Below are 16,865 nucleotides of genomic sequence, written 5' to 3'. Positions count from 1 at the left end.
ACGGTATTTTGTCGTAAAATTTCCCAGTGCAATTAATTGTTGATGATTGGTCCCATACAGAAGTGATACTTCACCCTGTGTGGTTTATTCCCCACTTATTCTATCACAGTGCTAACACCAGTCCTCATTTTCAATGGCCTTGCTATGCAAAGCAGGAAGAATTACATAAAGAACTGGGTTATGCTGATGATAAGGGAGTTGGCACTGCCCTGATCCATATTTGGAGGAAGTTTCCCTCTCCATGGAGGTGGAGAGAAAGGCTAATAAACTGGGCAAGTTGCTCATTCGAGAGTGACTCATCCCTTTCTTGCCTCCTTAGCAATTCAGTGCTGAGCGTTTAAGTCCACTAAAGCTTTTTTCTCATATCTGGATGAGTTATCACACAAATGAAAGGCCTTTTCCCCACAGCAAACCATCCGTTGTAACCACTGGGGGCTTTTGTAACTTGCCAGCAATTAAAGTCCTTGATTGGTCAATTAATAGCCACTTAAGCACCTCAACTCACAACCTATCTGTATTCCCAGCAGGTGAGAATAGTAGCTGGTCTCTTGACTTTTTGGTTAGTTGGGGTGCAGCTCATACTTTCTACGTTTAAATGTCTCAAAAATGGCTTGCACATGGGCATTGTGGGCAAGGTTTGAATTGGACAAAGTTCAATCTTCCCACTCAAGGTCACTGCCCAAGCTCACATGAAAAGTGACCAGCTGTGTGAATTTTGAAGAGGATGAGCGGCTAGCCATAGAATTGTACTTTGTAATGGGGAACACGGGGGAAAATTGGGTGGAACAGTATGTTAAGTCGAGCTTCTCAAAGCCTGTCCACCAAAGACAATGCACAAGTAAGGGGTGTGATGGAATACTCCCCACTTGCCTGGATGGGTGTGATTCCAACAATGCTCAAGAAGCTTGTCAACATCCAGGACAAAGCATTCCCACTTAATTGGCACTACATTCACCACCTTCAAAATTCACTCCTTCTTCCACTAACTCAAATCTGTCATGGTTAATACAATATTTATGCACTTATATAGATGAGAATATGGGATGTATGGTTAGTAAGTTTGCAGATGACACCAAAATTGGAGGTGGAGTGGTCAATCTAAGATTATAAAGAGTTCTTCATCAATTGGCTGAGGAGTGGCAGATATAGTTTATTTGGATAAATGTAAGGTATTGCATTTTGGTAAAACAAACAAGGGGAGGACTTATAATTTTAATGGTAGAGCCTTGGGTAGTGTTGTAGAACACAGAGACCTAGGGGTTCAGGTATATAACTCTTTAAAGTTTGCATCATAGATAGATAGGGTTACTAAGAAGACGTTGTCTTCAATGCTCACACCTTTGAGTACAGGAGTTGGGATAACATGTTCAGGTTGTATGGGACATTGGTGAGGCCTCTTTTGGAGTACTGTTCTGGTCACCCTGCTGTAGGAAGGATATTATTAAATTGAAGAGGGTTCAGAAAAAAATTACGAGGATGTTGCCGGGAGCGGAGGGTTTGAGTCATAAAAATAGTCTGGACAGGATAGGACGTTTTTCACTGAAGCATAGGAGGTTGAGGGCTGACCTCTAGAGTTTATAAAATCATGAGGGGCACAGATAAGGTGACTAGCAAAGCTCTTTTCCCAAGGGTGAATCTGTTCAAAACAAGGGGGCTTATTTTTAAGGTGAGAGAAGAACATTTTAAAAAGGACATGAAGGGTAACTTTTTTACAGAGTGTGTGGAATGAACTGCCAGAGGATGTCATGGATGCAGGTACAGGAACAACATTTAAAAGACATTTTGGTACATACATGGGCCATGCACAGGCAGGTGGGACGAGTTTAGTTTGGGAACATGGTCGGCATGGACTGGTTGAACCGAAGGGTCTGGTTTCATGCTGTATCACTCTGTGACTCTATGACAGTCAAAAAGACAAGAGAACAAAATAACAATTGTTCATTGTTTTTCAAACACTGGTTATGTAACTGTGCAGAACAAATTTCCTTGCAGTTTGTATGTGGGGAGTGAAACTTTGAAAAGGTCTCACTAAACAGTTTGTAGGTGATTACTTCAGAAGAACAAAATGGTCAGAAAGAATGGTTCTGCACAGTGGAAAATGCACCACAAACACAGGTAGACAATTTTCCTTTGGCTGTGTTGCACTTATATCCTGATTGCTCAAACATAAGAGCTCATTGGAAAGCTGGCGCTGATCTATTTTTTCTTGCTGTAAGTCTGGTCTAAGTGGGTAAGAGCTGGTGAATAACTTACAAAACTGGGGATGCGCTCACAGCACTTAATTTTCAAGTGACAGGGTTTTTGTAATATTATTCAGACCCCTGTAATGCTATGCCTACTGAAGGACCAGTGCCTTTGTGAATTATTTCAGCAACACACTGCAGATGTGATAACGCTTAAATCAAAATAGAAAATGCTCAGACAAATTAGGCATGTGGAGACAAGATGGTGATCAGCCTGAAATGTTAACTAATATCTCTCTCTCATAGGATAGAGTGTTTCCAGCATTTTCTGCCTTAATGTTTTCCAAATCCTTTGGCTTGAACTGTTTGAATGACCCTGCTGCCCTCTGCAAGAAGAATTAGGGGGCGGAGCTTAAAGATATTTATGACAAAGTTTAGGAGGAATTATTTCTCTGATAGAAGTTTGGAACACAGACAACCATGGAGGTTGGGTCATCGAGTGAGTATCGTTAAGTCTGAGTTTGGCAAGTGTTTGATTCAAAAGGGTGTCAAGGAAAAGGGACTTAAAGCCACAATCACATCAGCTGTTATCCAACTGAATGGCAGAGCAGGGTCAATGGACTGAATGGTGTACTGTTACTTCTTAAAATCTGGTGATCTGCATTGACCTGCCATTTTTTTTGGAGTCATTTTTTAAGTGGCGTGGGATGGAGTTATCAACTTAACAGAAACATATTCTTATTGCCACCATCAGGGATTTCAGAAAGGTGTTTTTGCATTGGGTGTAGTGTGTGTATTACATGGTAAGTGGAGCTGTAAATTAATGGATTATTCAACTGCTGGAACTAAAATCTGGTACCAATGGGCAAAAAGCAAAGTATTAAATTTGATGACTATATCCTTGAACGGTCAGGGGAAGTTGTCTGACAGTTAATGTAGAATGAATGAGACATGCGAGATTAGTTATCCATTAAGGAGACTCTCATTAGAGAGATGAAGATGTCTTGAGTTATAGTAATAGCAGTTGTGGCAAGGAAGATTTCTTCATCAGCCTAAGGTACTAATTGGGTTGGAAATGAGGGTTTCCCTGGGTGCTGCTTGAAATCTGAACATCTGGAAATCGTGGCTGTGAGCCTAATCCAAGGGAATTGACAGCTGATTTACTGGAACATTGATGCTGATCAATATCACATTTGCAAAGTTTTGAAAAGTGATTATCTTTGCTGACGGGGATCAGACACAAAGTAACATCAAAGATATGCAAAGCTAAGGATCTGAACAAATAAATTTTTGTTGCACAGCACTTTTCAATATAATGTAGAAATGTATAGAGCCCAATGAATTAGCTTCGGAGGCTGTAGTTTAAGCAGCTTTGAAAACCTTTAGTCTTTTTATTGAGTAACTCACATCTTAGTGACAAACATCTCTTGTCGAGAGTGTGGTGCTGGCAAAGCACAGCAGGTCAGGCAGTGTCCGAGGAGCAGGAGAATCGACTTTTCTGGCGTAAGCCCTTCATTCCAAAACGTCGATTGTCCTGCTCCTCGGATGCTGCCTGACCTGCTGTGCTTTGCCAGCACCACACCCTCAACTCTGATCTCCAGCATCTGCAGGCCTCACTTTCTCCAAACATCTCTTGTCTCTAGCTACAGTCTGAGGCAGGGAAAACAATAGCAAATGTGGGATCTATACAAGGTGTTTAATGCATAACAGATACAATATTATTTGGCATTGTGGACAATGGTTAAAACGTTTGGTGACTCATAGCCATTTGCCGCAGAGAAAGAGGCTACTGGGCCATTGTGTCTATGCTGGCAAACACAAATCTGACTATACTAACCCCATTTTGCAGCTGTGGGCCCATTACACTGGAGGTGACAGCAATACAAGTGAATATCTAAATACTGTTGAAATACTTTGAGAGTTTCTGACTCAGCCGTTATTTTAGGCAATGGGTTTCAGACTCCCAACACTCTCTGGGTGAAAAACATTTCTCTCCATCTCTCCAGTTGGCCTCGTACCCTAAATCTACCCCCCAGGTTATTGATCCATCTACTAATGGAAAAAGTGCTTTCCAATCCATCCTACCAATGCCCCTCATAATCTGAGACACCACTGTAATGGTTCACCGTTGTTCTCTAAGATATAGACTTGCAGAGGAGGTGGCTATCTCTGGGAATCATGGTTTTTATTGCAACCTTTAAGGTGTTGGTGGCAATGATCTCTGGGAGTATGCAGAACCAGACCAAATCCTTTCTCGGTTTTGTAAGGAACCTGTCCAAATGCTTTCTGATATTCTGAAGTTCATATTAACAATAAAACATGCAGCCCAGCCTGAAAACAATCCCCACCTTCAACAACAACATTCTGAAACCCACAGTGGGGACTTTTGTCTTATACAATCAACCGCTCTCAATTCAAATCCTTTTGCTCAGGAAGGGCTTTGACCGCTCTCCGTGGATTCCTTTCCATGACAGTGCATGACAGAGTCATCAATCATTCCAGTGGGAAGCAATGTGAGCATAAACTGGAGCGGTAGCATTCACTACTAGTGTGACCTGTCCAGTTCCCAAGTGTAAGAGAAAGATGAATAACATTGCGGGATCACACATTTGACTTCAATCCCAAATTATCTCCCGCTCATTGGTCATTTTCAGCCAGTTTCTTCCTACAGAAGCGCTAACAGTTTTCCTGATTTTTTTTTTTCTTTGGTGACCCCCTTCCTTTGTAATTCCCCATTTAAACAGGAATTTCAAAAAGCTGATTGCTATTATGTTTCACTAACTGTCAAATACAGAAGAGCTGTCCCAAGCACTATGGCATGATCCAGTTGGATTCTCAAACAAATAAATTATGCTCAGTGGTTTTAACTAATTCTGCAGCCAATTTTCTTTCTCCTTTCCTCAGTAAAGGTGGACATTTTGTGCATACATATTTATATTTTGCTAGTCACAAACAGGCCTTCAACGATGATGCAACCTTTTACGATCTGAAGAAACCATGAATTGTACAGTACCATTCCGTAGTCGCTACACAGTACGTATGAAGATATTCCAGTCATCTTGGTTTGAACGTTTGGAAGGATAAGCAGAATGAGAAATGTAGAAACTCAGTGTAGATGAGGGCCATTTAGCCTCTTGCGCTTGTGTCAGCTCTTTGAAAAATCAGTCAAGTCATACTTAATCCAATTGCGCCCCACATCCGTTAAATCAGAGAAACTTACAGGAATGTACTGTTCCTCTTGTCCATTTTATCCTTCCACCACCACACCCACCCCACGCCGAATTGGTGGGTGCTGGGTGCAACCTAGTGCTGAATGCCAACCTGCCATTATTCAGATGACCCTCAAAGGTAAGTACTAATCAGCTATTTGATCATGTAGGGTATCACAGCCAAACCTAATCCTGCAGACTATATATATAACTGCAAGATCTAGATCACAAGTTCATTTATGTCTAGGGATCTTCTAGCCTCTGACTCACCCTTACTGTAATTTTTCAACCACATTTTTTCATTCTGAAGAATTTAGCTGATGACAGATTTAGCAAAATAATCTGCATTTGACAGGAAGCAGGATAAAACATCACTTTGAAGGATCACACTGCATACTTATTTTTAAAAATATGTTCTGATGAGATAAGACATCAGAATTAAAATCTGACAAATCCTGTCCTCATGCAATGTCTTCATAGCTGTTGTTGCAACCAGCGTTACTTTACAAAGATAAAAAGAGAATCTGAATTTCTCCTCCTTAATCCAAAGGTGCTGAGGTCACCAGTATTGCCATTGCTGCCACACAAGTCTAGAATCAGCCAAGTCAGCACATTCCTCTGGTCTGGCTGCCTCAGCCTCTTACAGTACAAACTCACTGACATATCCAAGTATTCTTACATTTATCTTGCATAAAATTATGCTTGCATAAAATGCATTTTCATGAAAATACACAAGAAAACGTTTTATGGAAAGTTTTCATGTACTTAAATTCCTTTTAAGTCCTTAAAACTCCATTACATCAACTAACTGTAAACATAATAGCTCTTCTATAATGCAATGGTTGCGTTCTTGTGCAACCCTGCATTATAGAAAAATCATGCTTTAGAAACAGCGCTAAAAATGTTGGCACTGTTATAGCCAACACACATTTTCAAAGCTCGCGCTTGAGAATCAGTGTCCCTAATTCATCAATCGCATTACAGCGAATTCGTGTTAATGAAATGTATGTTATAGCAGAACGATCTGTACTCAGTTCTGGTTAATCCTTGTGAACTTACCAAATCTGTATTCGCACCTTGATTCCATCAACATCTATTGTCTTCATTTTGAAGTCGACTCCTGTGAATGAGACAAGAACTGAATGATTTTGAAGTGGTGCCAGGAACAAACAGAAGATAACATCAACGTACCGATGTCAATGTTTTCATTGATTTGAATGCAAGATCTTGATATTGCCATAGTCTTGTTGTGCTTATACATTCTCTGGACCATTTACTTTTCTTAAAGCCTGCATCTCATCTCTAGAATACAGCTCTCTGATTCTATGTCAGCCTTTCCTGATGGGAGTTATCTCTATTCCAACGCATCCCTGCACAGCCTGATCACCACAGCATTTTATTTTTAAAATTTAGAGTTTAAAAATGTTTTTAAAGTTTAATGTGCAGATGAAAGATTGCAATATTTTTACCTTGTACTTTATACAATCTCTGGACCATTTACTTTTCTTAAAGCCTGCATATCATCTCGAGAATACAGCTATAACCTGTCTTTTTTTCCAAGCCCCACCGAAACATCAGAGAGATTTATTTTCAGTTCCTGTATCTTAATGGTCTTTAAGGTTATCGAATGCCAAGTCATTTGCCATTTTGTATTATGGGCTGATATTCACGAAAAACAGGATGAGAACAATGCCACATCATATTCATTACGACACTTCAATTTTTTTTCTTTATTAGATCCTAAGGAAATTAAAATCTGTTATTTGACAATACGTTTTTGAAATAACTCCATGAAGACCAGTATCCCATCACCAGGACATGGACATGTGTGTAGTACATGATACTGATTCAACTAGCACAGACCCTACTGACCCGGTGAGCAGAACCCCTGACTCCTGTTTGTATCTGTCAGCTAGGGCTTTCTGACTGGACAAGATTAACAGCCCCAGTCAGGGAACCCATATTCTATATTGTCCATCTGGCTGACCTTGTTACAATCACTACAGCTTTCTTTACAAAGAAATACAAATCAACTGATGTTTCTAGAAGGCCACCACAGAGTAAGTTCAACTGATATCAAATTGACAATTCCACTTGAAGATGACTGAGGCAGGGAAATGGAGGAAGTCTAGAAGGTTCAGAGGGTGTGCTGTGCTAAGATTATGGAAAAGCAGAGGAAATAAGTACCAAAACAGATGGAGGGGATTTTGTCCCCTTTGCACTGGCATCCCTCAATGACATTGCTTCTATTTGAGAAACATATTTTTACAAAAACTTACATTTAAATTCTACAGGTTAGCTACTTGCGATCTTGTTAACGAAAAAAAAACAGAATATCGGAGCAGTTTATAAAGGCAAACATTCTGTGCACGGCAAGTGCTCACGTAATTATAACCGTCAAAGTAATTATTAGAGAATGGTTGGCTCCATTGAGATGGCAAACAAACCATTGCAAGTAACACGTTTCCTAAAGAGATGAAGTGAACATTTCCTGAAGGCAGCACTGCACTGAGGCTCACGTCCCAGCAGCTCTGCATCTGTTCAGAAAACATGAATATTTTATTACCTGATACACTGACTAGATAAGCACCAAAGCTCAGTGTCCATCAATTCTGCTGTCAGCCATAGTTTTCCCTGAAATAAATTTGCATAAAAGCTATAACTCAAATGGACCCTTATCAGTGCAAGATTTTAGAACTGGAGATGTGCTTATCAAAAGTCATAACTTGATTCTTGTTGAATACAAGCTGCCTGATTTAATATTAAAGCAAGGACAGTACTGCAGGCGCAGTCTAATTCAGTTCAGTAGCAGGTTTTATCCCTCTGGTACCAGGGGAAGTGATCGAAGTGACAATGCATCAAGCAGGTTCAGACTAATTAAGTTGATAAAATTATTTAGTTTCAAATCCAGTGGATGGGTTGTTTCCAAAGCTTGACTCTCATGTGATCCCTTTTCCCATTCGCACTATTGTTTCTGAAAACTATACTTCTGAAAACATTACTGCAAGATCTAAATCACACGCTCACTTGTGTCTTGGGATTAAAACATCTTCTAACCTCTGACTCGTCCTTACCATAATTTTCCAACAAACATTATTTCATTCTTGATGGATGACAGATTTGGCAAAACAAACTGCTTTTGACAGGAAGTAGGACATAGCTTTGATACTGATTTTTTTTTAAAAATTCTGATTTCACGGAAGCCTTTTGAGATGAGAGATCAGAATTACAATCTGAGAAAAGTCATTCCCGTTTTGACTTGGTACAGCCACTTAACAATTACTATCAAACCTAAAACCTCGACCATCTTGAACCATCAGATGTTTACTTAATTCGAGGTACGTTAGACACATTTACTAAACAATATGAAGCGATCTGTCTTCACCAACTCTGTTCAGCCAACTGTTTGGTGAAGGTTTTGCAGCGCACACTTCAGCTTTGTAGACACGACACAGCAGAGATTGCCAACCTGAAGCTATTAATTCAGCCGGTAACTCAATTCATTGCTACAGTATGCAGGGTCATGAACTTCTCTATGCACAATTACATACAAAATGGTGAACAACCAGAGTTCAATTAAATGCAATTAAGAAGAAGATTCAGATGTACTTAGCTGAAACTGACTGGATGGAAATGTCACACATTTCAAGGCTGCATTGTTGATTAAATTTGTCCAGTTTGACCACAGTTTTACACATTTTCCAAGGAGTGGCAATTAAATGCAGATTACCTCTCAGTTCCCTCTGTTCATTTTTACAGTAAGAAAGATCTCCATGTTTCTAACAGGAGATTTCAGTCAGGGGTCCTTCAAAAATATGGAGTTGTACTTTCAATGTGACAGGTCCCTGGTAATGCAGGATAAGAGCACACACCCTTTTCACAGCAATCTGCTGCTCTATTCTGTGGTTTAAAGATCCAGCAACACAGACAGCCACTTGACTGCTCCTTTGTGTGAGGTTAGAGCACCTGGAGGGTATGAGCAAGAACGCCAGGGGGACAGGGGTAAGGAACCAGGTATTTAGGGTGCCAGTTGAGGAAGTTGCCAGGTAGTTAGGGTGTTTAGGGCCAGGTAGGTAAGGTGCCAGGTGGGTAGCGAGAAGGAAAGCAGATAAGCAAGGGGCCAGAGTCAAGGTGGCAAAGAGGTCAGGTAAATAATGGATTGTTTAGGATAGGTTGGAATGGGCAAGTGATATTGGGTCTATTGTGAGCATGGCATGTGTCAGATCCAGGATGGGAAACAGAACATCCGGGATGGCAACGGCAGAGGAATGTTGGGTCTATGGCTGGAATGGGAAAAGCAGAATGAGGACGTTGGGTCCAGTTTCCGGAGGGTAGAGGGGCATGTTAGTCCCAATGGGTCAAGGTGTGGGGTGAGTACGGTGTTTCATGATCAGTGGTTTGCACTGCTGCCTCACAGCTGTGAGGGACCTGGGTTCAATTTCAGCCTTCGGTGACTGTCTGTGTGGAGTTTGCACTTTCTCCCCGTGTCTGTGTGGGTTTCCTCTCACAGTCTGAAAATGTGCAGATTAGGTGGATTGGCCTCGGGAAATTTCCCATAGTATCCAGGGATGTGCAGACTAGGTGGGTTAGACATGGGAAATGTAGGGTAACACGGATGGGGTGGGTCCAGAAGGGATGCTCTGTGAAGGGTTGGTGTGGAGTCGTTGGGCTGAATGGCCTGTTTCCACACTGAAGGGATTCTGAACGTTGGTGGGGGTTTGGGGTTAGTTAAATAATTCCTCAGTCAGACTAGGTTTTTAATAGTCTCACATTTTCTGAATCATTATTTACTTAACTGCAGCAGAACACCCATATTCTGCAATTTAAATGGATACTTTTGGAGGATTCCAAGCTCAGATGTGCTGCCCAGCATTTCCTGCGCAATTCCTTTAAAGTTTATTATGCCATAGGGCCCCCCCTGCCCAACTCCCAACTACACTACTGGCCATCAGAAAATCCAAGCCAATATTTGCAAAGTGCTTCAGTTATTCTAGCAGATCCACGTTTAGCAAATTTGCTCTTGTTTAATGGGAGGGAAATTACAAAGCATTCACAATAATTCCAAACTTTTAACTGGACGACATGGATCACCTTCAGCACTCTTTTAACCAATGGAGTTTGCTGTTTCTCTCCCTCACTATTGTCAAGCTCAATAGTTGAAGGCTGCCCTCCTGAGTCTCGTCCATTTGCCTATTTAGATGCGGAAGCATTGCAAGTTGGCTATCACGCTGTAGAGCTCGTAGTCGCTGATCTCCAACCTATCCTTACCCCCTGTTCACACACTCTCCCATACCTCCAAAGGTGGGAGGGCGATGATGAAATCCTGAATGTGCACCACTGATGTAAACCAAGAAGTTTAGGCCAGTGGTTCGTTAACTGGAACATTTTTACCAAAATCATAGAAACAAAAATTACAGTACATCAACCACACAAAGTATGTTATCAATGCCTATAAAGGCTAAGACAAATTCGACTCAGCTATTGTCCTACTGGCCTAATCCCAGCATCAGTGAACTGTGTCATTGACAATGGCACTTCCTCATTTCCTACATTACTAAAACAAAAGCTGTGTGGGGAGTTGCAACAATTGTTGAAAGCGCTATATTAATGCAAGTATCTCTTTCTCTCAAAAACTGAAATTATTACCATGTAGATGAGAGATGAAAAAATTTGAATGATAATTATACACATATTTAATAACATGCCTTATCAGGACCTCCTTCTCTTGTACCAAGTGTAATGGCTCAATGTTTGCAAACATCGCTATCATTGTGTTTCAAAATGAATTCATTGTGCGAAACATTTTAAGTAATTCTATTCATTTCCTTCCCTTTAGGTGTCAGACCTTGGTTCAGTGGCAACACCATCACTGCTGAGTGAGAAAGTTTGGAGCTTAATGCATCATCCACGCAACCTACTGCAGTGCAGAAGCAGCACGAACTGAGCGCAATTTCTCTCCATTTAGTCCTTAATCAACACCTTAAAACAAATGCTGAAAGGTCACTCGATTTGAAACTTAACTCTGTTTGTCCATTCAACAGATGTTTCTTGGTCTGCTGGGTCTTTCTAGTACCTTCTGTTTTGATTTCAGATTTCCAGCCTATGCAGCATTCTGTTTTTCAGTTGTGTCAGGGATCAATCAACTGATCTGAGCATTTATTCATGCTGTCACTGATTTCAAAGTAGCAACTGTGTTTTTCACGTTGCAATAGCCAATTACAACACCTTGGAGCAGGGAAAGCAAAAGGTAAACTTGGAGGCCAGTTCTGTGGAGGATCACTCATAAGCCATTTAGCCCACTGAGCCTGTTCTGCCATTCAATGAGATCATGGTTGACCTGATAATCCTTAACTCTACTTTCCTGCCTTTTACCCATTCCCTAGAATCCCTTACTGGATCCCTTAAAAATCTATCTCAGCCTGGAATATACTTCATGACCCAGCTTCTACAGTCCTCTGCAGTAAAGGATTCCACAGATTCAATACCCTCTGAAAGAAAGGTATTCACAAGGGGAAGCAACCCAAAGAGTCTTGTATGTTTCAATTAGGTCATTTCTCATTCTTCTATCTCCAATGAGTACGGACCTAATCTACTCAACCTTGCCTCGTAAGACAGTATCAGCCTTGTCTGGACTGCCTCTAATACCATTTTATCCTCTCTTGGACAATGGGCCCAAAACTGTATACAGTAATCCTGCTGTAATCTGACTCGTGCTTTGTACAGTTTCAGCACGATCTCCATACTTTCATATTCCATTCCCTTTGAAATAAAGGCAACTTCTATTTACCTATCCTGTAACCTGCTGAACCTTTACACTTGCTTTTTTTGATGTAGGCATGACGACTCTTACATCCCTCTGTCCTGTAAGTATCTGCTGTCTTTTTACATTTCAAAAATGTTTAGCTTCCTAGCAATAGTTTGCCTCGAACTTTGTTCTCCAGTGATATTTATTGTGTTTATTTGTTTATTTATGCTCCTCCTTTTTCCTCTTGATTCCTTAATATTTTGGAACACTATTAGTGTCTTCTGTGAAGACTGATCAAAAGTATTTATTTGACTCCTCTGCCATTTTCTGGTTCCCCATTATTATTTCCCCCAACCTCCTTCTCTAAGGAGTCTATGTTCACTTTGGCCTTTCCCTATCTTTTTTTTTATACATTTAAATAAGTTCTTGTTGTCTGTCTTGATATTACTTGCAATTTTGCCCTCAAAGTTTATTTTCTCCCTTTTCATAATTTTTTCTGTGGTCTTTTAAAATGTTCCCAATTCTCTGGTACACCACTAATCTTTGCCACATTGTATGTCTTTTTTAATTACAATGCGGTGCCATTCTTAACTTCCTTGGTTAAACATGGTTGGCTTTTCCCCTTCCCAGAATCCTTCTTTCTCACTGGGATATATCATTGCTGCGAGCAATGAACTATTTTCTTAAATGTCTGCCATTGTTCCTCAACCGTCTTTGCAGCTAAACTCCTTTTCCAGTTCAATTCAGCTAACACTGTCCTTATTCCTTTGTAATGACTCTTAGGTAAGCTTAGCACACTCCAAAACTGAATGCTAAAATCTACCATGTTATGGTCACTGTTTCCTAGGTGATCCTTTACTCTAACATAAAGAGGCAAGTTTGATAAATTACACATACATAAAATCCGAGGTGGATTCACAATGTATTATTCTTTGAAGCTGTCCTCAATATATTCTATGAATTCTTCCTCCTGGTTACCTCTGTCATTTCACACAGAGGGTGGTATGTGTATGGAGTGAGCTGCCAGAGGAAGTGGTGGAGGCTAGTACAATTGCAACATTTAAAAGGCATCTGGAGGGGTATATGAATAGGAGCAGTTTAGAGGGATATGGGCTGGGTGCTGGCACATGGGACTAGATTGTATTGGGATATCTGGTCAGTATGGACAAGTTGGACCGAAGGGTCTGTTTCCGTGCTATACATCTCTATGACTCTATGACTAATCTGATTATCACCAATGCTTAATATTTTAATTGCAAGCCCTCATTAACCCCATTTATTTTGAGGAACAAACCTCTATTTACATTGGGATAGATTTCAGAGTGGCAATAAAGAAATAACTGCTCATAGTCAAGTATCCTGAGCAGCAGATTTTAGTTTAGGCGTTTTCAATGGAAACTCTGAAGATTTGTGATCAGTTACATCGGAATGCCACTGCTGAAACTATAGCAAGTCACAAGTGCCCCTGCTTTTGTCGCTAATAGCACAGCTCTTCCTGTGATTGTAGCAGTTCACAATGAAAACAAAATAAGTAAACAAAGGGATACACTACACATTCTGGTACCTCAGCTAATAGGGAAGAAAATCTTATGAATGTATTGTCAATATCTTTCTTTTCAGATGGAGTTCAAAGCATATTTTCACTGCCTTCCCATCGTTCTGGTTCCCAACCAGTAATATTGGAAACAGCGCAGAGTGGGTGAAACGCGATCCACATCATAGCCTCACAGTCTCATCATATGTCCCCTGGGAAGATGGAGGTAATACCTTGAGATGACACAGCTGTTGATTTTCAATGACAAAATTATTTACTTGGAAAGAATCAGAATTTGGCATCTGTGACATGTGATGAATTTAACAGCTGCCTGCTTTGGATTTTCTGGGCGTAATTATGGGAAAGGATGAACGATGCCGTGTGTATCTGTTAGCAATTAGCAGATAATATATAAATTATTCACAGCACTTTAGCTTACAGTATTTTGTTACAATCATTACTTTGGAACCCAATGTTCATGCTCTGTTAGACTTCTTATCACCTAGAAATAAGTCTTCCATCGGGTAGCACTTTCAATTGACATATTGATCTTCTCATTTACTCACAAAACCCTCAACCAACCCCATCTCTTAAGAGAGTAATAAATAGTATTATTAATTCTGATAGGTACAGAGTCAGAGGCTAAAAGAATTCCTGGAACTATGTTGCCTCTATACTGGCTTTATCAAAACTCTTTTCTAGTTGTATTATTTTATTAGTGTTTTTACGTCAAGGGAGGATACATTGAACAAAATCCCTCCCATGATTAATGTTCAGTGCAAATAGCATGGAACAAGTAAAGGAGGAATTCTAGAATGTTTCGGCAAATGTTAACTGGTTCTCATCGATGCATTATTGTTTCCTGTAGCTGCTCCTGTTGAATCCCAAAGATTCAATCAAGGCTCAAAAGGCACGGGAGTAGAGGGGACCCAAAAGTAGTCACATTTACAGGGAGGAAGGGCAGCAAAGCCGGGCGAGGATCGGAAAAGTGGGGAAGGATTGCAAGGCAAGGAGAGACTGCAAAGCAGGGCACAGCAAAAAATGGGAGAAAGACGGCACAGAGAGGAGAAACTGTAAGGGCAACAGGGACACTGCAAAATGGGGTGGGGGAATTGCAAAGCAGGGCACAGTAAGTGTTGGGGAGGCATACCAGGGGAATGAAAGGAGTCGCTAAGGAGGAGAAAGCACTTTTAAACCTGTCAATGAAGGAACAGAATGAACATTATTATTTGTAATGAGCACTGTTAATCAGATAATTGAATACTGAACCAAATTATTTTATAAAGATTAGCATTTGTGTGTTATTCATCTCAACATATCCCACATATGAGACCTGTTTGTCTGTGACCTCATGAGTTTACAACTGTGTCAAGGTGTTTTAGAAAAACAGTTGTTGCCAACGTATGTCTTCCATAACGTACCAACATTCATGTCTTGAAATTAATGCTTACATTGTGTCTTGTAGCTTTAGATTGGAATGGTGATGATTATTGAGGAAATTGTAAATTAGATTTTCCCATTCTGCTTCTGTGTGTTAAAATATCCCATATATGAACACAAACTCAGAAATTAATTTGACTACACAACAGCATCATCCAACAACGTAGTTTATTCGAATGAGAAAGGAGGCCTTTGTTGGTTGGAATGAGGGCTAGGTGGATATCATCGACTATGAGATCCCTGATTGGACTGCTAACCTGGGCCAATCCGGGAGCCCTAGCTGACAGGAGATTCAGAGGCTCCTCACTTTAGGGACTGGCTCTGAGCTGGCTGGTCAGAGCCCATATACTGTGCACATGTAAATAAAGGGTGACTTGGTGATGGGATATAGGCCTCTGTCCAGTTATTTCAAAGCCCTTGAAAATCAAAAATAAGGAATGCCTGAAAATCAGAAAAATAGAGCCTTCATTAGCAAAACATTCCTCTAGCTTCAACATGTTTAAAACATCTTTCTCTCTTTATTTTGGAATTATCCTGGGTTCTATTGCATAGCCAATTTGTATATCATAAGATAAATTCCACACATCAGGATATAAAGGCTTTATCCTGTCTCTGAGCCAGGAAGCCAAGGCTCAAGGCATACCTGCCCCAGAGGTGTGTGATAACATCTCTGAACAGGTTGCTTAGAAAATATCTGTAAAGACTGATCCTGGAAGGAGCTAACCAGTATTTTGCAGAGTGTCTCCAAGTTTTCGTTTCTTGTGCTAAGTCAAGGTAGCCAACAGTAATGTTGACTGACTCTTAAGCAGCGTCTGAAGTTTCACAAGAGACTATCATGTCATGTAAGGAGCTATTAAATAATATGTAATAAACCTACTACTGTTCATCAGGACTGAGCCTATCTTCTACTGAAGACTTTGTGAAGGCATCCTTTTTCGTTTGGTTTTTGCCAATATCAATAAGAATTGGTGGAAGTGCATATGTCCAAGGTTTCTCAGTCACAATATACAGTTAGTTCCAATATAACGTGATTGTTCCTTTCTTGTTCGATCACGTGTTATAAGAAATTGTGCAATAGCAACACCATTTAAACTAATGGAGCCAGAATCATGTTATAGCCAATACATGTCAGGACAGTTCTTGTTCTATAAATAATGGTCTACATTCTTCTATCACGTTAAAGCCAATTTGCATTGAAGAAACACATTATAGCAGAGTCGAATATACTGTGATAGCTGCTTGGAGCCATGGCATGTCAATTATTTTCTCGGAATAAATCTCAGGTCCATGGTGGGGCAGAATCTTCTGCTCTGTTTGGTGATGTTCTTGGCTGAGTGGAATGTAACTGATTCAGTGGGACGGTGTACCTGAAACTTGCCCCTTTCCCAACTCCACCTTCACCTAGGGTTGACCATCTTGTCCCACTGCCAACTAAGGTTCTTACGTGGTCAATCAATGATTGTTCAAGAGCCTCATCCCATCATGAACTCATTTGCAACTGAGAACAGGATTCTTGAGGTTGAGTGGTAATACTCCTACCTCTGAGGTAGCTGCCCGGATTCAAGTTTCACCTTCTCCAAAGGGGTATCATAACATCTCTGGGAACAGGTTGGTTTAAAAAATATCTAGTTGCAGCTGAATCTGTCAGTCTGTCTAATAGCGAAAAATGTGAGGGCCACTTCTCACCTCAGTGCACACCGAAGAGTGATTTGACCACTTTATTGAAGGACTGGACATTAGGAAGGGCAGCACTA

The 16,865-nt window shown here is 40.5% G+C and overlaps 1 protein-coding gene across 1 annotated transcript in view; it reads right to left on the bottom strand.

Annotated features, from left to right (window-relative positions):
• The window catches only part of rab15 (RAB15, member RAS oncogene family), a 155,026-nt gene that overhangs the window by 24,608 nt on the left and 113,553 nt on the right, over positions 1–16,865 (bottom strand). Inside the window, exon 2 of the mRNA XM_043698077.1 lies at positions 6,452–6,512. Coding sequence (XP_043554012.1) covers positions 6,452–6,512 — 61 coding nt within the window. The remainder of the gene's footprint in view (positions 1–6,451; positions 6,513–16,865) is intronic.

The sequence above is a fragment of the Chiloscyllium plagiosum genome, chromosome 10 (assembly GCF_004010195.1).
Source record: "Chiloscyllium plagiosum isolate BGI_BamShark_2017 chromosome 10, ASM401019v2, whole genome shotgun sequence".
Taxonomy (NCBI): domain Eukaryota; kingdom Metazoa; phylum Chordata; class Chondrichthyes; order Orectolobiformes; family Hemiscylliidae; genus Chiloscyllium; species Chiloscyllium plagiosum.
This window is presented reverse-complemented; position numbering and strand designations above follow the sequence as displayed.